Raw genomic sequence first — 17,386 nt, forward strand, 5'->3', positions numbered from 1 at the left:
TTGCTACCAGTGCCAGAAAACTTCTCACTAAGGTACTGTATGTGCACTGCCTTGTTCCAGTGAATAATACTGCAAAAGGCATCAATTAGAAGGAGAGGAATCTTCTAAAACTCACATTAAAATTTTAGCTCATTCTGTTACATTATATAATTTGAATATTTCGATAAAGCTATATTCATTATAAATTGGAATAATATATTTGGCTTCCGGCTCAGACAACCCTTTGATTTAATCAAAACTCTCCAATAATGTGCTCTTATATTTGCAATAAATAAAACTGAAATATCTTTTTAATGTTTTCTACTTTTTACTCCCCTCTCCAGATTTTGAGCACCTATCCTAAAGGAGATGTTTTGAACACCACTTTCATTATCAATATACAATTGATATTATGCATATGCAGTTATTATAAAAACCACCATGAACATTTTATTTATTGTAATTCAGACCCAGTTAACTGACAATTAAGGCTCATAGGGAAATTTAGAATAGCTTACACTACTACTGGGAGCTATAAATGATTCCCTAAACGTTTTTTTTTCAGTGTATTTCTAAGTATATTGGACATAATTATGAATTGGGTTTATCTTTATAATTGTAAATAATATTTAAAAAATTGTAGATGTAAACAACATCTACAAAACAAGCACTTTTCATATGTGTGTGTTTGAAAGCTAGATAACAGCAATGCTTCATTTCTTAATCTATACCACTGTCAGGTCAGCAGTGTTCAGGAGAAAGTAGAGCTAGTGAAATCAACTGGCTGGTAAACAGAACTGTAGAGATGCTGTAATATAAAAAAGGAACAGATGTCTGTTTGCCCTGTTTATACAATAAATGACAGCAAGGCATGTTGAGAACTTTCTTAATATATTTTGTGTGCGACTTGGCCAGCCAGTCATAGTATAGGGAGTGTACAGTACTTAAGTTTATAATGCTGCTTTGTTACAGTATTTCACAATTTAATAATTTACAAATTCTCTTTATTCACAATTAGGCCATGTTGCAGTAAACGTTCCAGACAGTACAGCTATTATAATGAGATAATAAGTGAATGGCCATGACATTTAAAATGCCAAAGTTATACTGTTTACCATTCAACCCATGTATTTCGAAGACATTAGTATTGAGCCAGGGTGTGTGTCAAACAGCAACTGGGCTGGCCCTGCTGCTCCCAGCAGGAGGAGCTGTCATGCAGCAGTTAGAGAGGAGTCTTACAGTGACAAGTTGGGGGAAATTCCCATGATCAAGAACAGCCAGCCTGCATTATTAAATTTGTTAACAAATTGCTCTATTGAAATAACTGAAAATGCATAAGTAATAGGAAAACAATTGTAATGATAATGCTATGAGGATACACTTCAAGTATATAATAAGCAATGTTTCAATAACCTACATAAAAGGTTATGTAGTGTATTTGCTTGAATTATTTATTTATTTACCCCAAAAATTGAAATTGGTTTACTTTTAATTGGCAAGTCATCATGAAATATAGGCATTAGGATTTACAGCAAAATAATAACAAAAATGAATGTATTTCACGTACCACTTCTAAACTGCAATCCGGTATCTCGGCACAGAGGGTCTTCAAAGACCAAACAAAGTTAAAAGTTAAGGGATGTGTTTGTTTCCAGCAGCTTATAAGCAGACGTACTTTGATGTTATGCAATAACAGAGCCTCTCTGAGCATTTCATCAATACGGGACCAATATCTGTGAAAAAGAAAATATTGATACATGGTCATGTATTAAGTAACATGGTAATTTATTAGATTCATGCCTTTCACCCTGGCAGGGTATGAATCCAAATCAAGTAGGCCAGGGGTTTCCAAACTTTCTTGGCTCACTGTCACCCATGACATTACATATTCCGACTGAGGACCCCACTTGAAATTTAGATTTTGATACCTTTAGTGAGAGAGGTTGTTCGTTTGTGCTGGTAGAAGTGTAACAGCTTACATTGTGTTTAGTGTCCTTTCTCAGATGTGCCTTGTCTGACTGCAAATGCAACATGTGGTTTATCATATTTATTTAGGGGGAAGAAAATATATCAGGAACTTATACCAAAAAAAAAAAAATGAAATACAAAAAAATGTTGTTATAATTGTAAAGTGCATTACTGTATAATGGTACATACTGCTGACTTCAATGGCCGGGTTTCCACACAGTTTAGAAACTCCAAATTCTCTCTCCACTTATGTGATGTAGCACGTACATACCATGCTCATTACCCCACGCTATAGGAAGGGTGTGTTTGAAAGGGGTGTGGGAAAACACAAGGCCGACACAAAGTTCAATGATGAAATGCCAGCACAGGCGCCCAGATTTATTAGCCTGCGCTCAGTTGGCAGGTGCATCTGTGATAGTTAGGGGCACTCTACCAGCAATGCTATTGTGCCCCATCTTCATATAACACACAGGCAGGTGTGGCAACCAAAAAAAAATAAGGAGAAGGTGAAAGCAAAAAGGAAACCAAAGGACTTTAATGAAAAACTACAAAATAAAGTGTGCAGGATTTTAACCGCGGCTCGTTGCTCCCTCTAGCGGTGGAAGCCCTGAGAACCTCTCTTGTGTATTGTGGGATGGCCGCTACGCTAACTATCCAACACATACCGGACCGTGTTAGTCGAATTATCCTGCTGTTCCTCCCACATTTCTCTGACGATATCAAGCACACCCCTGGGTCTCCGCCCATACAGCCGCTCGAACGGGGAGCACCCTCTGGAAGCCTGCAGTACCTCTCTAATTGCAAAGAGCAGAGGAGGAATCAGCTTATTCCAGTTGCGCACATCACTTTCAATAAAACTCTAAAAAGCATGATGCAGATATTTATTAAAGAGTTCCATCAGATTGAGGGTAATAAACTGATGTTCTGATAGTTTTATTCCCCAAAAGTCTGCATAACTCGCGGACCAGCCGTGACATAAATTCGGTTCCTTGGTCGGTCAGCATTGATCAGGGAATCCTCACGCGGGAGAAAACAAGTTCGTCGGCGACGGATTTAGCCGAAGCAGAGTGAAGTGGCATGGCCTCTGGATAACACGTAGCGTAATCCAAAATAACCACTTCGCCCCAGCTGCCCGACTATGTCCATCTGAAAACGCTCGAACGGAGCTTCCACAAGTGGCAATGGCACAAGGGGGGTTCGCGGCACGGATCTGGGACTGGCACATTGGCACTCTGGGCACTGGTCACAAAATCGCCTCACGTCGTCATCCAGCCCCAGCCAATTGAACCGTGCCTCAAGCCTCACTTTAGTTTTGTCCCTACAAAAGTGACCAGACAGGGGAACAGTGTGAGCAAGATGCAACAAATCATCCCTAAAGGTTTTAAGGACAAATAGCTGGCGATGCGGGTTGCTGGTGCTGAGGTGGTAGACTTGTAGGGTGCAGTGCTGGGAGTGGGCTCAGCCACCTGGTACTTCTTTGCCATGGTGACCGCCTCGTTCAGGGTTCCTGGTCCCTGTCTCCATACCCACAGTCCCAGGACTGGTCCCAAAGCCTCCAAAAACTGCTCCAACACTACCAACTCCATGACCCGGTCCTTGGAGTTGGTTCCGGGATCCAGCCATCCCACGTCGTAATCACGGAGATGGTGAGCCAGGGTGCGGGGATGTTTGTTTTGCCTAACCTCCCCGCCCGGAGTATCCTTCAGGTGTGGCTCCAACCCGGTTGAGGATAGCCATCTTAAGAGTGGTGTAGACCCTCATCTCCTCTGCGGAAGTAGCTTGCGGCAAAAGGTAGGTTGCCTACCAATCCTGGGTCCACTGATTAGCTTCCACCAAAGCCTCAAATAGTTGGAGGTATGCCTCTGGGCAATCCTCAGCCGTCATTTTAGTAGGCTGCTGCCACCTGGAAGCAGCCCCAGTCCCTCCCTGCACCGTCGCTGTCAGTGTCTGGCGCAGAAAGGCCATCGTCTCGGCAAACTGCATCACATCCATTATGTTTTTTTTTGGGGGGTTTTTTTCCAATGGGCACTGCTGTATCTTGGCAATGCCAGTGATCCCACCACTGTCACCATGTGTGAAAGGGGTGTGGGAATACACAAGGCAGACACAATTACAAGGATGGAACGCTGGCACTGGATTTATTAGCCTGCGTTCAGTTGGCAGGTGCTTCTGTGATAGTTCGTGGCGCTCTACCAGCAATGATATTGTGCCCCATCTTTATGTAACACACAGGCAGGTGTGGCAACCAAAACAAATAAGGAGAAGGCGAAAGGAAAAACTACAAAATAAAGTGTGCAGGTTTTTAACTGTGGATCGTTGCTCCCTTTAGCGGTTGAAGACCCGAGAATCAGGCACTACTTTATAACCTTTCTTGTGTACTGTGGGACGGCTCTGTCCTGCTACGCTAACTATCTCAGATAGTCAAAAAGTAAATAACTGGTGCGTGGCTTGCTTGCACAATTGGTCTTTAGGGCTCATGCTGGAACTGCCGTGCTGACTCTTCGACTCGCTGCTCCAGAGTTTCTAATTTCACTTTTAGGGTCAGGATTCTGCTGTGAAGTCACGCTCCACTGTACGTCTTGCATGAGCCAGAAAGGATACAAAATAGTGCCTTTTTATTTAATCATACACCCCGTACAGTCCCACCCCCCAGCCAATGACAGAAAACAGCCAAATTCCTCATAGCTGATTCCTGTCAACTGGATATTTCCTGACAACGTGAGAACATACTGGGTATCCGAACCCCCTACAAACTCACGCATGCGCCCAACGGCCAGTCCAGATCCCTTCCGTCTCACAGTGTGTCTAAAACATTGTACGACTACGGAAATCAGGATTTTTGCATGGAATCATGTCTGAAAGCTGGACCTTATGCTCACGAGATGTCAGCATGTAAAAATTGCGTTTGTGACATAACCTTGCACAGCTTATTGCCATAATTAAAGGCCATACCAAGCAATCTTTTATTATCTGAAATCTGTTGGAAGTAGCCCTGGCAAGCTTCCTTGACCAAATAGGAAAAAATAAGCACATAGTACGAGGGGTTTAGAGACCTCTTCATTCAGTATTTTATTTACATGACACCATTTCAAAAATTCAAAATATTGCCATTTGACTCATAAAATGATAGTGCTTTATAGTTTAGTTGTTTTATAAGCAAGGTTACAAAAATACTGAAGCTACTACAACTTTAAAAAATGCAACCCTTTGCAATAAACAAATAAATAATAACAAAGCCCTTTGCAAAGCACAGACTTTTTTTCATCTGTTACAGTTTTGTTATCTTCGTGTTTGGAGCTTAGACTTTTCTGTCCCTTAGCAAGAAGATGCAATACACTGTACACTAGACTTAAGAAGCATCTATCATGGGTACCTACCAAGGAAAAAAAAGTCAAGTATGTACCCGAAAAATGTATTAAATTAGCATAGTTGGGAATTTGTTGCCAGTGGCTTTATTATTGCTGCAGGCCACAGACAGCACTTGGCTTTAATGAATTCCTTGGCACGAGTTAAAGTAAAATCTCTTAAACCCAATTCAGTGAGCACAATTTGTTTCAGAAGAGTGAAAAAAAAAGCTGTTGGTTCCACAATTTTGTTCAAAAAGACAAATACAGGGCTGAACATCAGCTTGCTGCAAGACTTACATAACAATGACCCAGAAAGTCCTGGGTGGATAAGCATCTACTGACAAATGTGTTGAACTTGCATGGACAACTACTGGATCCCCATTAAGAATATATACTGTATATAGGTCAGCACGGGTACCTGAAAACCCAGGTACCTGTTGGATTACAAATTACACCACCGGACCCGGGTCTCTGTTTGCTACGGTGGGTACCCGGTTCTGGATTTTCTAACCGTGCCGACATCTCTCTCTCTCTCTCTCTCTCTCTCTCTCTCTCTCTCTCTCTCTCTCTCTCTCTCTCTCTCTCTCTCTCTCTATCTATATATATATATATATATATATATATATATATATATATATATATATATAATTAGAACTCAGACAGAAACATTTAAATACACCTTCCTGTATTTTAATATGAATTAGGTTATTTGCATTTGGAATTTCTTTGTCAAAAAGAAAACTACATGGAGACACACACTACCCCAAAGGTAATACCAAAATAGTGTGAGAAAAAGGTGAGACTTATTTTTCTTTTTTCATGGAAAATGGGCCAATGTTACATTTGAAATAAAACAAACACTTAACAGCAGTGTTCATGATTTCCATTACATGAGAGTAGATGTTAAAATTTCATGCTGGTTTGAACTTGGCTCTCGCCAAGATAAGCACCAATTAAGACATAACTTTAAGCTACACTAATGTGATCCATCTGCATCTCTATCCATTTGCGTTGATTTCCATCTGTTGATGTTGATATCCTTCTGTCTGGTGTTGATGGCTGAAGTGTAATGCTGGCTCCAGGGATCAGCTTATTTTGCCTCCCCAGCTCCTCAGCACACACAACGGCTGCGATGCTGGCTCCGAGGATCAGCCACAGTGCAGGCTCCCCAGCACATCAACATGACAATCGTTTGGATTGAGTGAAGTAGGGAACATCTCTGGGGACTTCAAGTGGGGACCTCCCATCCTCTGTGTTTCGTCGACTAGCCCATAACACCTGAAGAGGGCTCGACAGTGATTCTGGCATTCCAGCATCACCCCCCTCCGTCCCGCACTCAATTCAGCCCAGCTTACTTACCTGTGTACCAGCATTGCTTTCTTTCAATTGTGCTTGAGCTCCCCAGCCAGAATCTTTCTGTCTTAACTACAGCCAGTTGCTGCTTCCTTCTGCTGCTTCAGATAAGTTCTTCACTGTGCAACATAAATTAATTGATCACCCAGTCTGGGGAACATTGCTTTGTCTGGGTCATATTGGACAGAGAATTTTTTATGTTCTATGGTCCCCTTAAAACCAGATCCCCCTGTTTGGGAACCTAGGAAGTAGACAAACAATTTGGTTCTGGCTGTATTACTATAATTGATTGAGCGGTTATGGAGTTTGGTCAGCCACTGCTTGAGAAAGGCCCAGTGTGCATTGGCAGGGGGAGTTCAGTAGGACTAAGATGCATTCACTCGCAGAGCTATGAGAGGAAGGTTTCATGTCACCTGCAGACACCATGCTTAACTGTAGCCTGGGACAATGTTCCTCACTTTTCATGCGCAGCTGTTTTCTAAAATAAGGTTTATGAGCCATTTCTAAGAAACTACAGTATAAAATTACATTTTCTTAATAGTAGTATTTTTCTTTTTTTAATGTTTTTAGTTAGACTGACATTCGTGTCCCTATGACAATTCAACGGGTCTACCAAAGGGTAATAATAGCATCTTTATTACCATCTACTTCTGTTGTGTTAATTAATGAGGTTTCAGTAAATTGCAGTCTGACTCAAATTAAAATAACTTAGTGTGGCAGGACGGCGTATGTGGTGATGTCAGGCCAGAATGCAGGAAGCAAAACACAACAAGGTACTGCAGCACAAAGGCACGTGATGCTCCGTTTATTTAAATAATGTAATAATTCTATTACCCCTCTGCCACAATCTGCACGAGTTTATTAATTACTCCTGGCAGAGGACGAGCTGCTAACCTCGCCTCTGCCAGAACACGTTTTAAATAAAAACAATAACAAACAATGCGGCTACACCGTTTTATATATATATATATATATATATATATATACATACACACACACACACACACACACACACACACACACACACACACACACACACACCATAAAAACAAACACATAGAAAACAATAAATTGTACAGGGGCGGAGGGAGACACCCCATTCTAAAAATAAATAACAAATAAATGTACACATAGCAAAAACAAATAACCCCTGGCAGAATTGGCTTATGTCTTAGACCAGATCTATGAATTGTGTCATCAGTATCAACTACTTTCAACTTTGGAAGTCGCTTTTTATTTAGGTTGATTTAGGAATCAACCAGAAACATAAAGGATATAGATACAGTGTACATGCTTTCAGCAAGAATTGATTTTCATTTGAATGTGTTTTCCAGAGGAATGTGAATCTTCATATGAGCACGGTTTTAAATGGCACTCCTGCAGATCTATACCGCGAAAATAAATAACATAAAAGTAACATGGCAGTTAATACGTTTAGCCTCCTGTCTCAAATAGAATCCCTGTCCAATATATAATTCATATTATATAATTCATACTTTACCTGTTTGGTTGTGTGCTTCCTGAACTGTGAGAACTTATGTTGACTAGAGGTAGGTAGTCCATTATGGACACATAGATAAACCTCTTGGCACCAGAAATAACTCTGTTGATGGCATCAATATTTTTGGTTCTGTCATTAGGGCAAAAGATGCTTGGAGAACTCTGAAAAAAGCACAATATTACTGTTAGTTGTACAATAATGTTACATTTTATGCTACATCCTTATAAATATAATTTAACTCTTGAGGCTCAAATATACCATGTTTTGCTCATACTAAACATGCAGTTACAGTCAAACCTGCTTAATATCACTTTAGGGGATGGGCTAAAATGATGACAATAAGTGGAGTTGACATTATCAGGAATACACTAATAGCCTGGAAAAGAAGCATTTCCGGCAACTATTAATAAATAAAAAATGGGTACCAATGATGGAGGTTTTATTTATTTTTCTCATCGTCACACAGCGTAGTTTACACAAAACAAAAGTACAGGTAAGGAGCATATCTTACTGATGCTTCTCTCTCTTGCTTTTCCTATGTATCTCTTTTTTCACATCCGTCTCTATGGCAAACACAATAATCCAAAACGTAACTTGAAGGTGCAGTCCTCCAAATCCTAACCGATAAATATTTCAGTCTTACATATGCCCCCTTCCTAAGAAACATCCCAGTTTCTACATTATATAAACAAACAGTTATGTGAACGATGTGAAATTACATTATGTAACGAATGTGAAATTACATTTTACGTTATGTTACGTTATGTAACGAATGTGAAATTACATTTTTTATCAAGAGAACAGTTGCAATAAAGTATTTGAAAATGACCTCACATTACTTTAGCTCAACAATGTAAATGTTTGCTTCATGTTGTACCATATAGAGGCAATACAAACAAAACAAGAAGACAGGCAAGTGCATGTCCAATTTGGTTTGTGCTTGTGCATTCCACACATCTATAAAGTCCAAACTATGTCAGTTTGTTATCTTTGAGATGGGTAGGTTTAGTAACCCTTAGGCCACTACATGTAGTTCCCAAATACACTGGCAGTGGTGGTAAATCACTGGTTTGTTCAATTAGACCTGGTGCAGGTAGAACTTGGATGGGTCATGAAGAACTGGTAGGTGTTGAGGTGTATGCAGGTGAAACAGGTAATGCAGATCCTTCGACAAAATGATAGGAAGCGAGAGGTGCCAATGCTCCTGACAATGCTGTCAGTGAATGCTAAAGTCCAAGGGGGTCCTGATAGGTTTGCCCAGACAACAAAGCTGATCTCCCACTGGCAGTGTAGGATTTCAGTCTGTTGTGGTGTATAACTTGGGGTTTGGCTTTTTAATTTGTGGTGTCCTGTGGCAAAGTGGTTGATAGTGTGCAGGTGCAGGTGATTAAAGAACAGACAGACAATTGTAATCCAGATGAAAAGGTTTTTTTATGTCCAGTGCCTGACGGCAAAACAAACAGTAAATAATAATGGAGCAGTGTCTATTACTTAATTTATAATCCCTGGGTTGCCCCGCAAATAATAATCCTGCTTTTATTATACACCCACACAAAACACATACACAAGTCTATTAGTGTGTGAATTAGTGCTAGTGGTGCAAATGCAGTTGCTGTGATACAAGTGCAGTGTTGTTCTGGGTTTGTGCTGGCCTCTGGCGACAGCTCCGGAATGTAATAGCTGACTGATGATAACACATCACAAATAGACAGAACAAAACAAACACTCACGATTATCAACAAAAATACAGGTCCTTCCAGGTCACTTGATAACAACCAAAACAAAGGAACAGATTACAATTCTCCGACCCCTTTTTATGCTGTCACACATGACTCCTTGGTAAACCACCTCTCCAATCTACAGCTGACATATCGTTTCACTTCCAGGTCAATGCATTCTTGCAATAGAGTTTTGCCTTCTTCCAGACTTCCAGACCCTGGAAAAGAACTGTCAGACCAGCCTGTCCAAATAACTCTGTTCTCACTGCTTAGTGCCCTCACAGGTCAGGAGGGAGATTTATAACCAAGAATCATTATATTTTATGTCCACAAACTTGTACAGAACTGCAGGAGTTGTGTCAGTGGCTAGGAGTCATTTTAGCACATAAAAGAATCCCTAGCAACATGGTGCAAGCTTGTTTCGAGAGCTGGCAGGGTCGTTAAGCCAAACTAAATCACCTTTGTTGTAAACTTGGTACCAGGTACCAGCTGCCAGCATCATAGTAGAATTTTTGTTGCAGATGTGCATGTTGGCTATGCATAGCAGAAGTGGAGTCTTCTGAACAAGACAGAGGCATATTCAACAGGTGTAACAGAAGTTGCAGTTGAAAGAGTAGAGTCTTTAAGCAAACAATGTATGGGTAGCCATGCTTTGCGGCCATGTGCTAGAAAATAAGGCACAATGCCTGTACTAGCATGAACACTTGTGTTGAATTTGAGAAAGAAGTGTGTTCCATTCGAGTTTTGAATCATAAGCTAGCTTTACTGGCTGGTCTTTCATGGTGCGGTTGAATGTTTCAACCATACCATCACTTTGAGGATGATATGGTGAAGTGTGTGTTTTCGTGACACCCAGAAGTTGGCAGTTGCTTGAGGAGATGTGAATCAAACTGTTATCCTTAATCAAACTGAATCAAAATATCATACTTTCAAACAGGCATTTTGCAACTATAGTAGCTTGTTGATCTGGAACAGGATACAGATTGACATACTTTGTGAAATAATCAATCATAGCAAGTACATAACAGTGACCACAGGCAGTGAGCAGCAGTTCTGTAAGGTGAAAAGCATTGGAAGCTGTTATAATTTGCATTGGAGCTTTGTGATATGGAATGGGTGATGTCAGAGCTTGGCAGGCTTTGCAAGTTTTGGAGAAATCTTCAATCTCTGTAGACATAAGGGGTCAATAACAGAGGCTGTTGGCTCATACAAGAGTCTTGCAAAAACTTAAATGCTCTACAGAATTGTGACCATGCAGGAAATTGAGGACAGGTGGCACTAAAGCTGTGGTCACAACTGGTAAATGGGGTTATCACCATTTACTGCTGGTTTCACTTTGCACAACAGTCCATTCTGAAGGACGAGGATGGAATATTGTTGCCACAGTTTGTTAAGTACTGGAGTGGCATTTTTAAGTTTCCAGTGTGTTGGGTGACATCCATTCTGCATCCATTGTAAAACTATTTGAATTTTGTAGTCCTGCAACAGGACAGATATTTAACCTCTGCTCCCTCTTTCCCTACTACCTGTTTTAGATGCCACCAACCAGGACATCAGGCCAAGTCATGCCCATCTGCAATTGAGTGTGAAGTGGCGGCTTGTAATTGGGCATCAGAAGTGGGTAAGCGAGGGGAAAATGGTCGGCAGGGTCCTTGTATTGTTGATGTGGTTTTAGGGAATGTGAAAACCCACGCATTAGTGGACACAGGGTCCACTAGTACCTCACATTAAAAGTATATTTATTGGTAGGACTGATAAAACACCACCTAGTAGTTGGGATGGCAGAAAGGCTACCACACCCAGTAATTCTGGGCTGAGACTGGCCAAACTATAAATAATTGTTTAAATTAATGGCAGTCTTGATCACACATGTAAATGTTGCAGAAAAGAAAGGGAAATGATTGGTGATGTTTTTCCCTTTCAAACTGGAACATTTTTCCTCCTTTTTTATTCAAGAAAAACAAAGAGAGACAGATCAGAAAATGGGTTGGAGCATTAGTGAGACTGGGGTGTGGTGGGAGAATGCTCGGATGGTAACAAACATCAAAGGGAGTTGGTACGCAGTGTGACCGAAAGGGCAATGTTACTGGGCCATACAGTTCAGCGGCTACTCCAGCCCCTCTCAATATACTGGACAGGTGGGTCTCAAGCATGGACCTAGTGTGGGGCCAAAGCAACGACCCCATACTGCCATGGGCACAGGACAGCCAGTAACACAACTGATGGTTCCAGGTCATGAGGCTGGCACATGATATCCCTTTTGCGGGGCACCTTGGAGCTGACAAAATAAGGGAATGGATATTGGCTCAATTTTATTGGGTAGGGCTATATAAGGATATGTCCAAATATGTAGCCACATGCCCAGACTGCCATAGAGTAGTGCTGGGTCAAGTGTGCCCCTCCCCTTTGGTCCCACTGCCAATTATGTGTGTAAAATAAACAGTGTGTATGAAAATAAACTGCACCTGATGCACCTGACAAGTGCTGAATAAATTGACTGCAAAGGGCTAAATGGGCTATTTACTTTTTATGATACTACCTGCTGGGGAATTCATTTGATCTCGTCACAGACCATGCCTCACTCAAGTGGTTAAGCACAATGAAGGACAGCAATGCCCAGATAACTTATCAGGCATTGCAGCCCTTCAAGTATCATATGATCCACCGTGCAGGGAAAGAACACCACAATGTGGATTATTTTTCCCTGGGAGTAATGGGAAAGGTAAATTTAGCCGAGTGTTCATTCAGCTCTGCTGTAAGTGGTGGGATAGCGTGCCCTGGACTGGGTGGCCAGACAATTAATTCCCAGTGGTAGACGGAAGTCGGCCATTTATAAAGGGAGTGGAGCTATGGTACATTAAATCATTGACCAGGAAGGGAAACGATGTGACAGTCGCGGATAGGAGGAGGGAACATGATTGACGGTATATAAGGGACATAGCAAGGGGATCTGTTCCTTTGTTACGGTTAATGCTAAAGCAGAAGGAGACTCTTATTGTAATCATGAGTGTTTTGTTTGTTTTTTTGTGTCAAAATACTATTTGTTGTATAGCACTCACTGTGGACTTGTGATCATGTTTGTGTTAACTATGGGTGTTTAAATACTGGGACTATTATTTCGGGACCAACTCGTTGATTAAACAGAACAATATGCAAATGCTGTGCATTGCCTATATCATTATTGTTTACTGTTTGTCATCAGACTTTGGATTACAAAATAAACCTCCATTTCACCAGTACTTTGTTGTTTGTCCTTGTCTTGAGCACTGCATCACCCATACCCCTGCGCACTGCAAACCACTTTGCCACTTGATCCACTTGCTTCTCAATCTCTGTTCTAATAGTGGGTGAAGCAGAGTACGCAGGCTGTCTAATGGGATTGGTATTTCCTGTCCTGATGGAATCTTTGATGGCTTTTGTCCTGCCATAGTCATTTGGAGCGCTGCTTGAGTCTGTCATAACGAGAATCCTCACAGTGGGATCCAGGGCTCCCTGTGTGTCTCTGATAAGGTGAAGTTTTGCGTTGAGCACGATGTCTGGACCAGGCTTGTGGAGATGTCTCATGTTGTCTTTCTCTGAAGCGCCTCTCACTGTTATATCCAGCTGTGGTGCTGAACTATCACTCTAGAGTGGGTGAGCACTGCCACCTGTAATCCCTATGTGGTCTATTTGATTCCTCACACTGCCTTTCGGTTATTAATTTGTTCACATCAACACTGTAAATGCTTCACTTGAGTTACAAGACCATCAGAGATTTTATGCAGACCTTTATCTTTTTGACTGTCCAAAGCAGAAACTTGAGTTGTACTGGTGCTGGGCCAGTTTGCATTGGAAATAGCTGGAAATGGCTGAGGGGCTGTTAAATGCAGAGCCTGTTGCACCTTTTCACATTGGCAGGCTATTTATTATTAATGCTGATTCAAGCTCTTGTGCTTCAAATTCATTAATTCTTGATTGTAAATGTGGATCAAGCCCAGCAACAAATCTTCTGAATTTTTCCCTTTTTAATGTAAGGACTCCATAATTGGAAAATGCCGGCTAGACTAACCTTGAAATTTCAGCCGCATACACTTCAAGCTGCGTCTACTGTGCAAAGCTTTCTGGCCCATCACCAAGAAAAAAAAGACAGTAGCTTGCATTTAAATCATAGCTTATTCACCCTTGCTTCTTCTCTTGGACTAGCTTCCTCATCAGACGTGTCTGTATACTTATTGTATATTGAGCAATTTATGAATGCAGCAAAAACAGAGTTTATAAACTCACCAGCTATCATGGTCCCGTGCACAACACTGCAACCTTTGTTGTGGGTCTTTTTTCTCTTCTTTTTTTCGCACCCCTGTGCTGACTCACCATCCAATTAAATGAAAGAGCAGATACACTGTCACTGCTGCCACCAGTGTAATGTTGTACTTGTATTGATTCAGAGTGATGCGTGGGTTCCAATAATGGAGGTTTTATTTTCTCAAATTGGAACACAGCGTAGTTTAGACAAAACAGAAATATAGGCAAAAGCATATCTTACTGCTTCTCTCTCGCTTTTTTTTGTGTATCTCTTTTTTCACATCCATCTCTATGGCAAACACAATAGTCAAAAACTAAACTTAAAGATGCAGGCCTCCAAATCTGAACTGATAAATAAACGTAAACAGTTTAGCCTTACAATAGTTTTGCTAATTAGGGTTCCAAGCAGAATGGCTCGAAGCCTATTGTTCTTAAAAATATTATTATTATTATTATTATTATTATTATTATTATTATTATTATTATTATTATTATTATTATTTCCTTCTGCCGCAATGGTAAATCTTTAACAGCCCATAAAATGAAAACCGTTGCACACAGAGACTCGCCGTTTGGAAAGTTGGTAGATACCTATGGGAAGTTGACCTTGGTACAAAATGGAACACGTATATCACAGGGTTTGGCAGCCATGTTGGATTTTGGCAAAATTTTGCTCATTTTCAAAACTCTTCTCCTCCGAAACCGCTTAAGCTAGAGCTCTGAAACTTGAAGAATATGTTTCTGAATGGTCACTCTTCAAAGTTATTCAAAGAACAAGTTTTTGTTAATGGCGGCCATGTTTATGACATCAGATGTCAAAAGTGAAAGTAGTCGATAACTCCTTATAGAATGCAGATAAGGCCACTGTTACAATGGAACACATATAGGAACCCATATGTGTTCTATAAAAAACAGTCATTGCCCGTGACCTTTGACCTGTCTTATGATACGATTATCACTGCTGTGATTTCTTATTGTCTGCCAAGGACTTTAACAGCCCCTAAAATGAAAACCGTTGCTCAAAATGGCTTGCAGTTTGGTATGGTGGTACATGGCTATTACTAGTTAACCCTGAAAAAAAATGGAGCCAATAGGCAGCCATATTGGATTTTGTATTTTTAGTAACTAATTTTGAAGACACTAAAACAACAAAGACCACTGCTGCTATTGCCCTCACACTTCTGACATATGTTGAGGAGGGGTGTGCAATTACACAGATCACGTGACGTGACACGTAGCCGCTATTTTAGAATTCAACATTTTAGCTTTATAATGCAACTCCTCCAGAACCGCTGGACCGATTGAGCTGAAATTTTCCAGGGACCTTATTAACCATGAGAGCTTCAAAAGTTTTTCAAATGGTCAGTTTTCGTCAATCCAAGATGGCAGACGCCGACCAATGTTGCTTGTAACTCCTTAGAGAGTGCAGATAGGGTCATGGTTACTATGTAAGACATAGAGTAAGCCCTACATGGTCTATCAAAATATGTCCATGCCAGTGACCTCTGACCTCTCCTAAAGTTCAAATGCAAAACTTGATCATAACTCCTTATAGAGTGCAGATAGGGCCATAGTTACTATGGAACACTTATGGCAACCCATGTTTGCTCTATAAAATAATGTTAGCCTGTGACCTCTGGCCTTTCCTAACGGTCAGATGGCTTGTTACTCAATAGATAGCGCAGAAAGGGCCATGTTTACTATGAAACACATATCCCAACGCTTCACTGGTGCCTTGGAAGCCTTATAGTTGCTGGCAACTCTAGTTTCTTTTTATTCACACATCATAAGTAAATAAATTAGATAATTACTTTTTTTCAACTTTTACTCTGGAACTTTTGCCAAGAGGAAGATTTTTTTCTTTAAAACATTGCAGTGTTTTCAGCTCATGCTCCCTCGTTCATATTATTGGAACAGAAAACCAGCATTGTTGCAGGAGGGAGTGTAATCTGGACTGCACTGCGATCCTTAAAAGACTTTTTTTTTTCTCCCAGTGATCGTTCCCCAGTAAATGTTGAGAAATATATTGCCCAGCTGGTTTATGACCTACAATGTGTGATTAAGAATTTGTTTCTAAATAAAACACTGTGATACAGACCACATAGGACACTGCAAAGGTAAAATAATGCTTGTCTGATAAAGTTAAATTTTATTAAGTACCTCTATTTTATTAAATATCCTTTATTTTAATGTACATATACTGTAACTCGTTACATTAACATCAAAATGCTTGTAAAAATTGCATTTATATTCCAGGATGTCAGATTTACAAAACAACCTTAAGCAGCAATTGCCTGTACTTACATATAAACTGCTTTGTCTTGCTGCTTTATTTCCCTATGTGATTTTCTTTCTTTGAATAGAGTTACTTTACAATTCAAAAAAACAAAACACAAAGGCTGTAACAGGAACTACTGACACTTAAAGGTAAACTGTCAAATCTTCATGTTAAAATTGTGTAATAAAAATGTTAAAAATAGGGAATGTTCAAAAATCCTTCATAGCAACATATTTACATGTAGGGCCTATAACCTCCATTTGTTCTCTTCTTTTTCTGATAGAGCCACTACTTTAGTCTTTGTGGATATTCCAACTTTTCCATTTTAATTTGAATGCTTACAAAACTAAATACTGAAGTGGCGGCTGAGTTGACCACCAAATTAATGTCAGTAATATATACTAACTTGTCAGGCCTCCAAGGTTGAAAGATTATTTTGTCTTACTAGAAACTCAACACAATCCATATTCAAGCATTGTGCCAAGGGTATGAATAACATATTTCAGAAAATGTCAAATTCTGTCCCTCTGGAGGGCTCACTGGAATTGATATTCAACCCTAACCAGTCCCTTGCATCCAGTAGAGTATACAAATACTTAATACAAAACTTAGATGCTTGATTGACTGAAGCTTTATCCACATTGATATATCCCACAGAATTAATATTTGCTTGTATCCTTGTTATAAGGGATGTGGGTTATAGGCTGACAAGCAGAGAAACACAGGAAGTTGTGGTTGAAAATGGCACACAGGCATTTAGGATTTATTTACATGGCAACAGAAATAGCCACGGGACAATACCAACAATGATAAGGGCCAGGCCACAATACACTGCAGTGTAAAATAAACAGGAGACACAAATGTGAAATAAAGTACTGTGAAAATAAACTAAAATAAAAAGGTGCCTTTTTATTTTAGTTTAAAAAATACTGTCATACTGTCATACTCCTCATTATACATT

General features: G+C 40.2%; 1 protein-coding gene across 1 annotated transcript in view; it reads right to left on the minus strand.

The window, feature by feature from the left end:
* Positions 1 to 17,386, minus strand: part of LOC121316553 (inactive phospholipase D5-like) — a 181,622-nt gene that overhangs the window by 5,135 nt on the left and 159,101 nt on the right. Inside the window, exons 7-8 of the mRNA XM_041251598.1 lie at positions 8,149 to 8,309; positions 1,547 to 1,712 (exon numbers count right to left, since the gene is read on the minus strand). Coding sequence (XP_041107532.1) covers positions 1,547 to 1,712; positions 8,149 to 8,309 — 327 coding nt within the window. The remainder of the gene's footprint in view (positions 1 to 1,546; positions 1,713 to 8,148; positions 8,310 to 17,386) is intronic.

The sequence above is a fragment of the Polyodon spathula genome, chromosome 6, assembly GCF_017654505.1.
Source record: "Polyodon spathula isolate WHYD16114869_AA chromosome 6, ASM1765450v1, whole genome shotgun sequence".
In the NCBI taxonomy this organism is placed as follows: Eukaryota; Metazoa; Chordata; class Actinopteri; order Acipenseriformes; family Polyodontidae; genus Polyodon; species Polyodon spathula.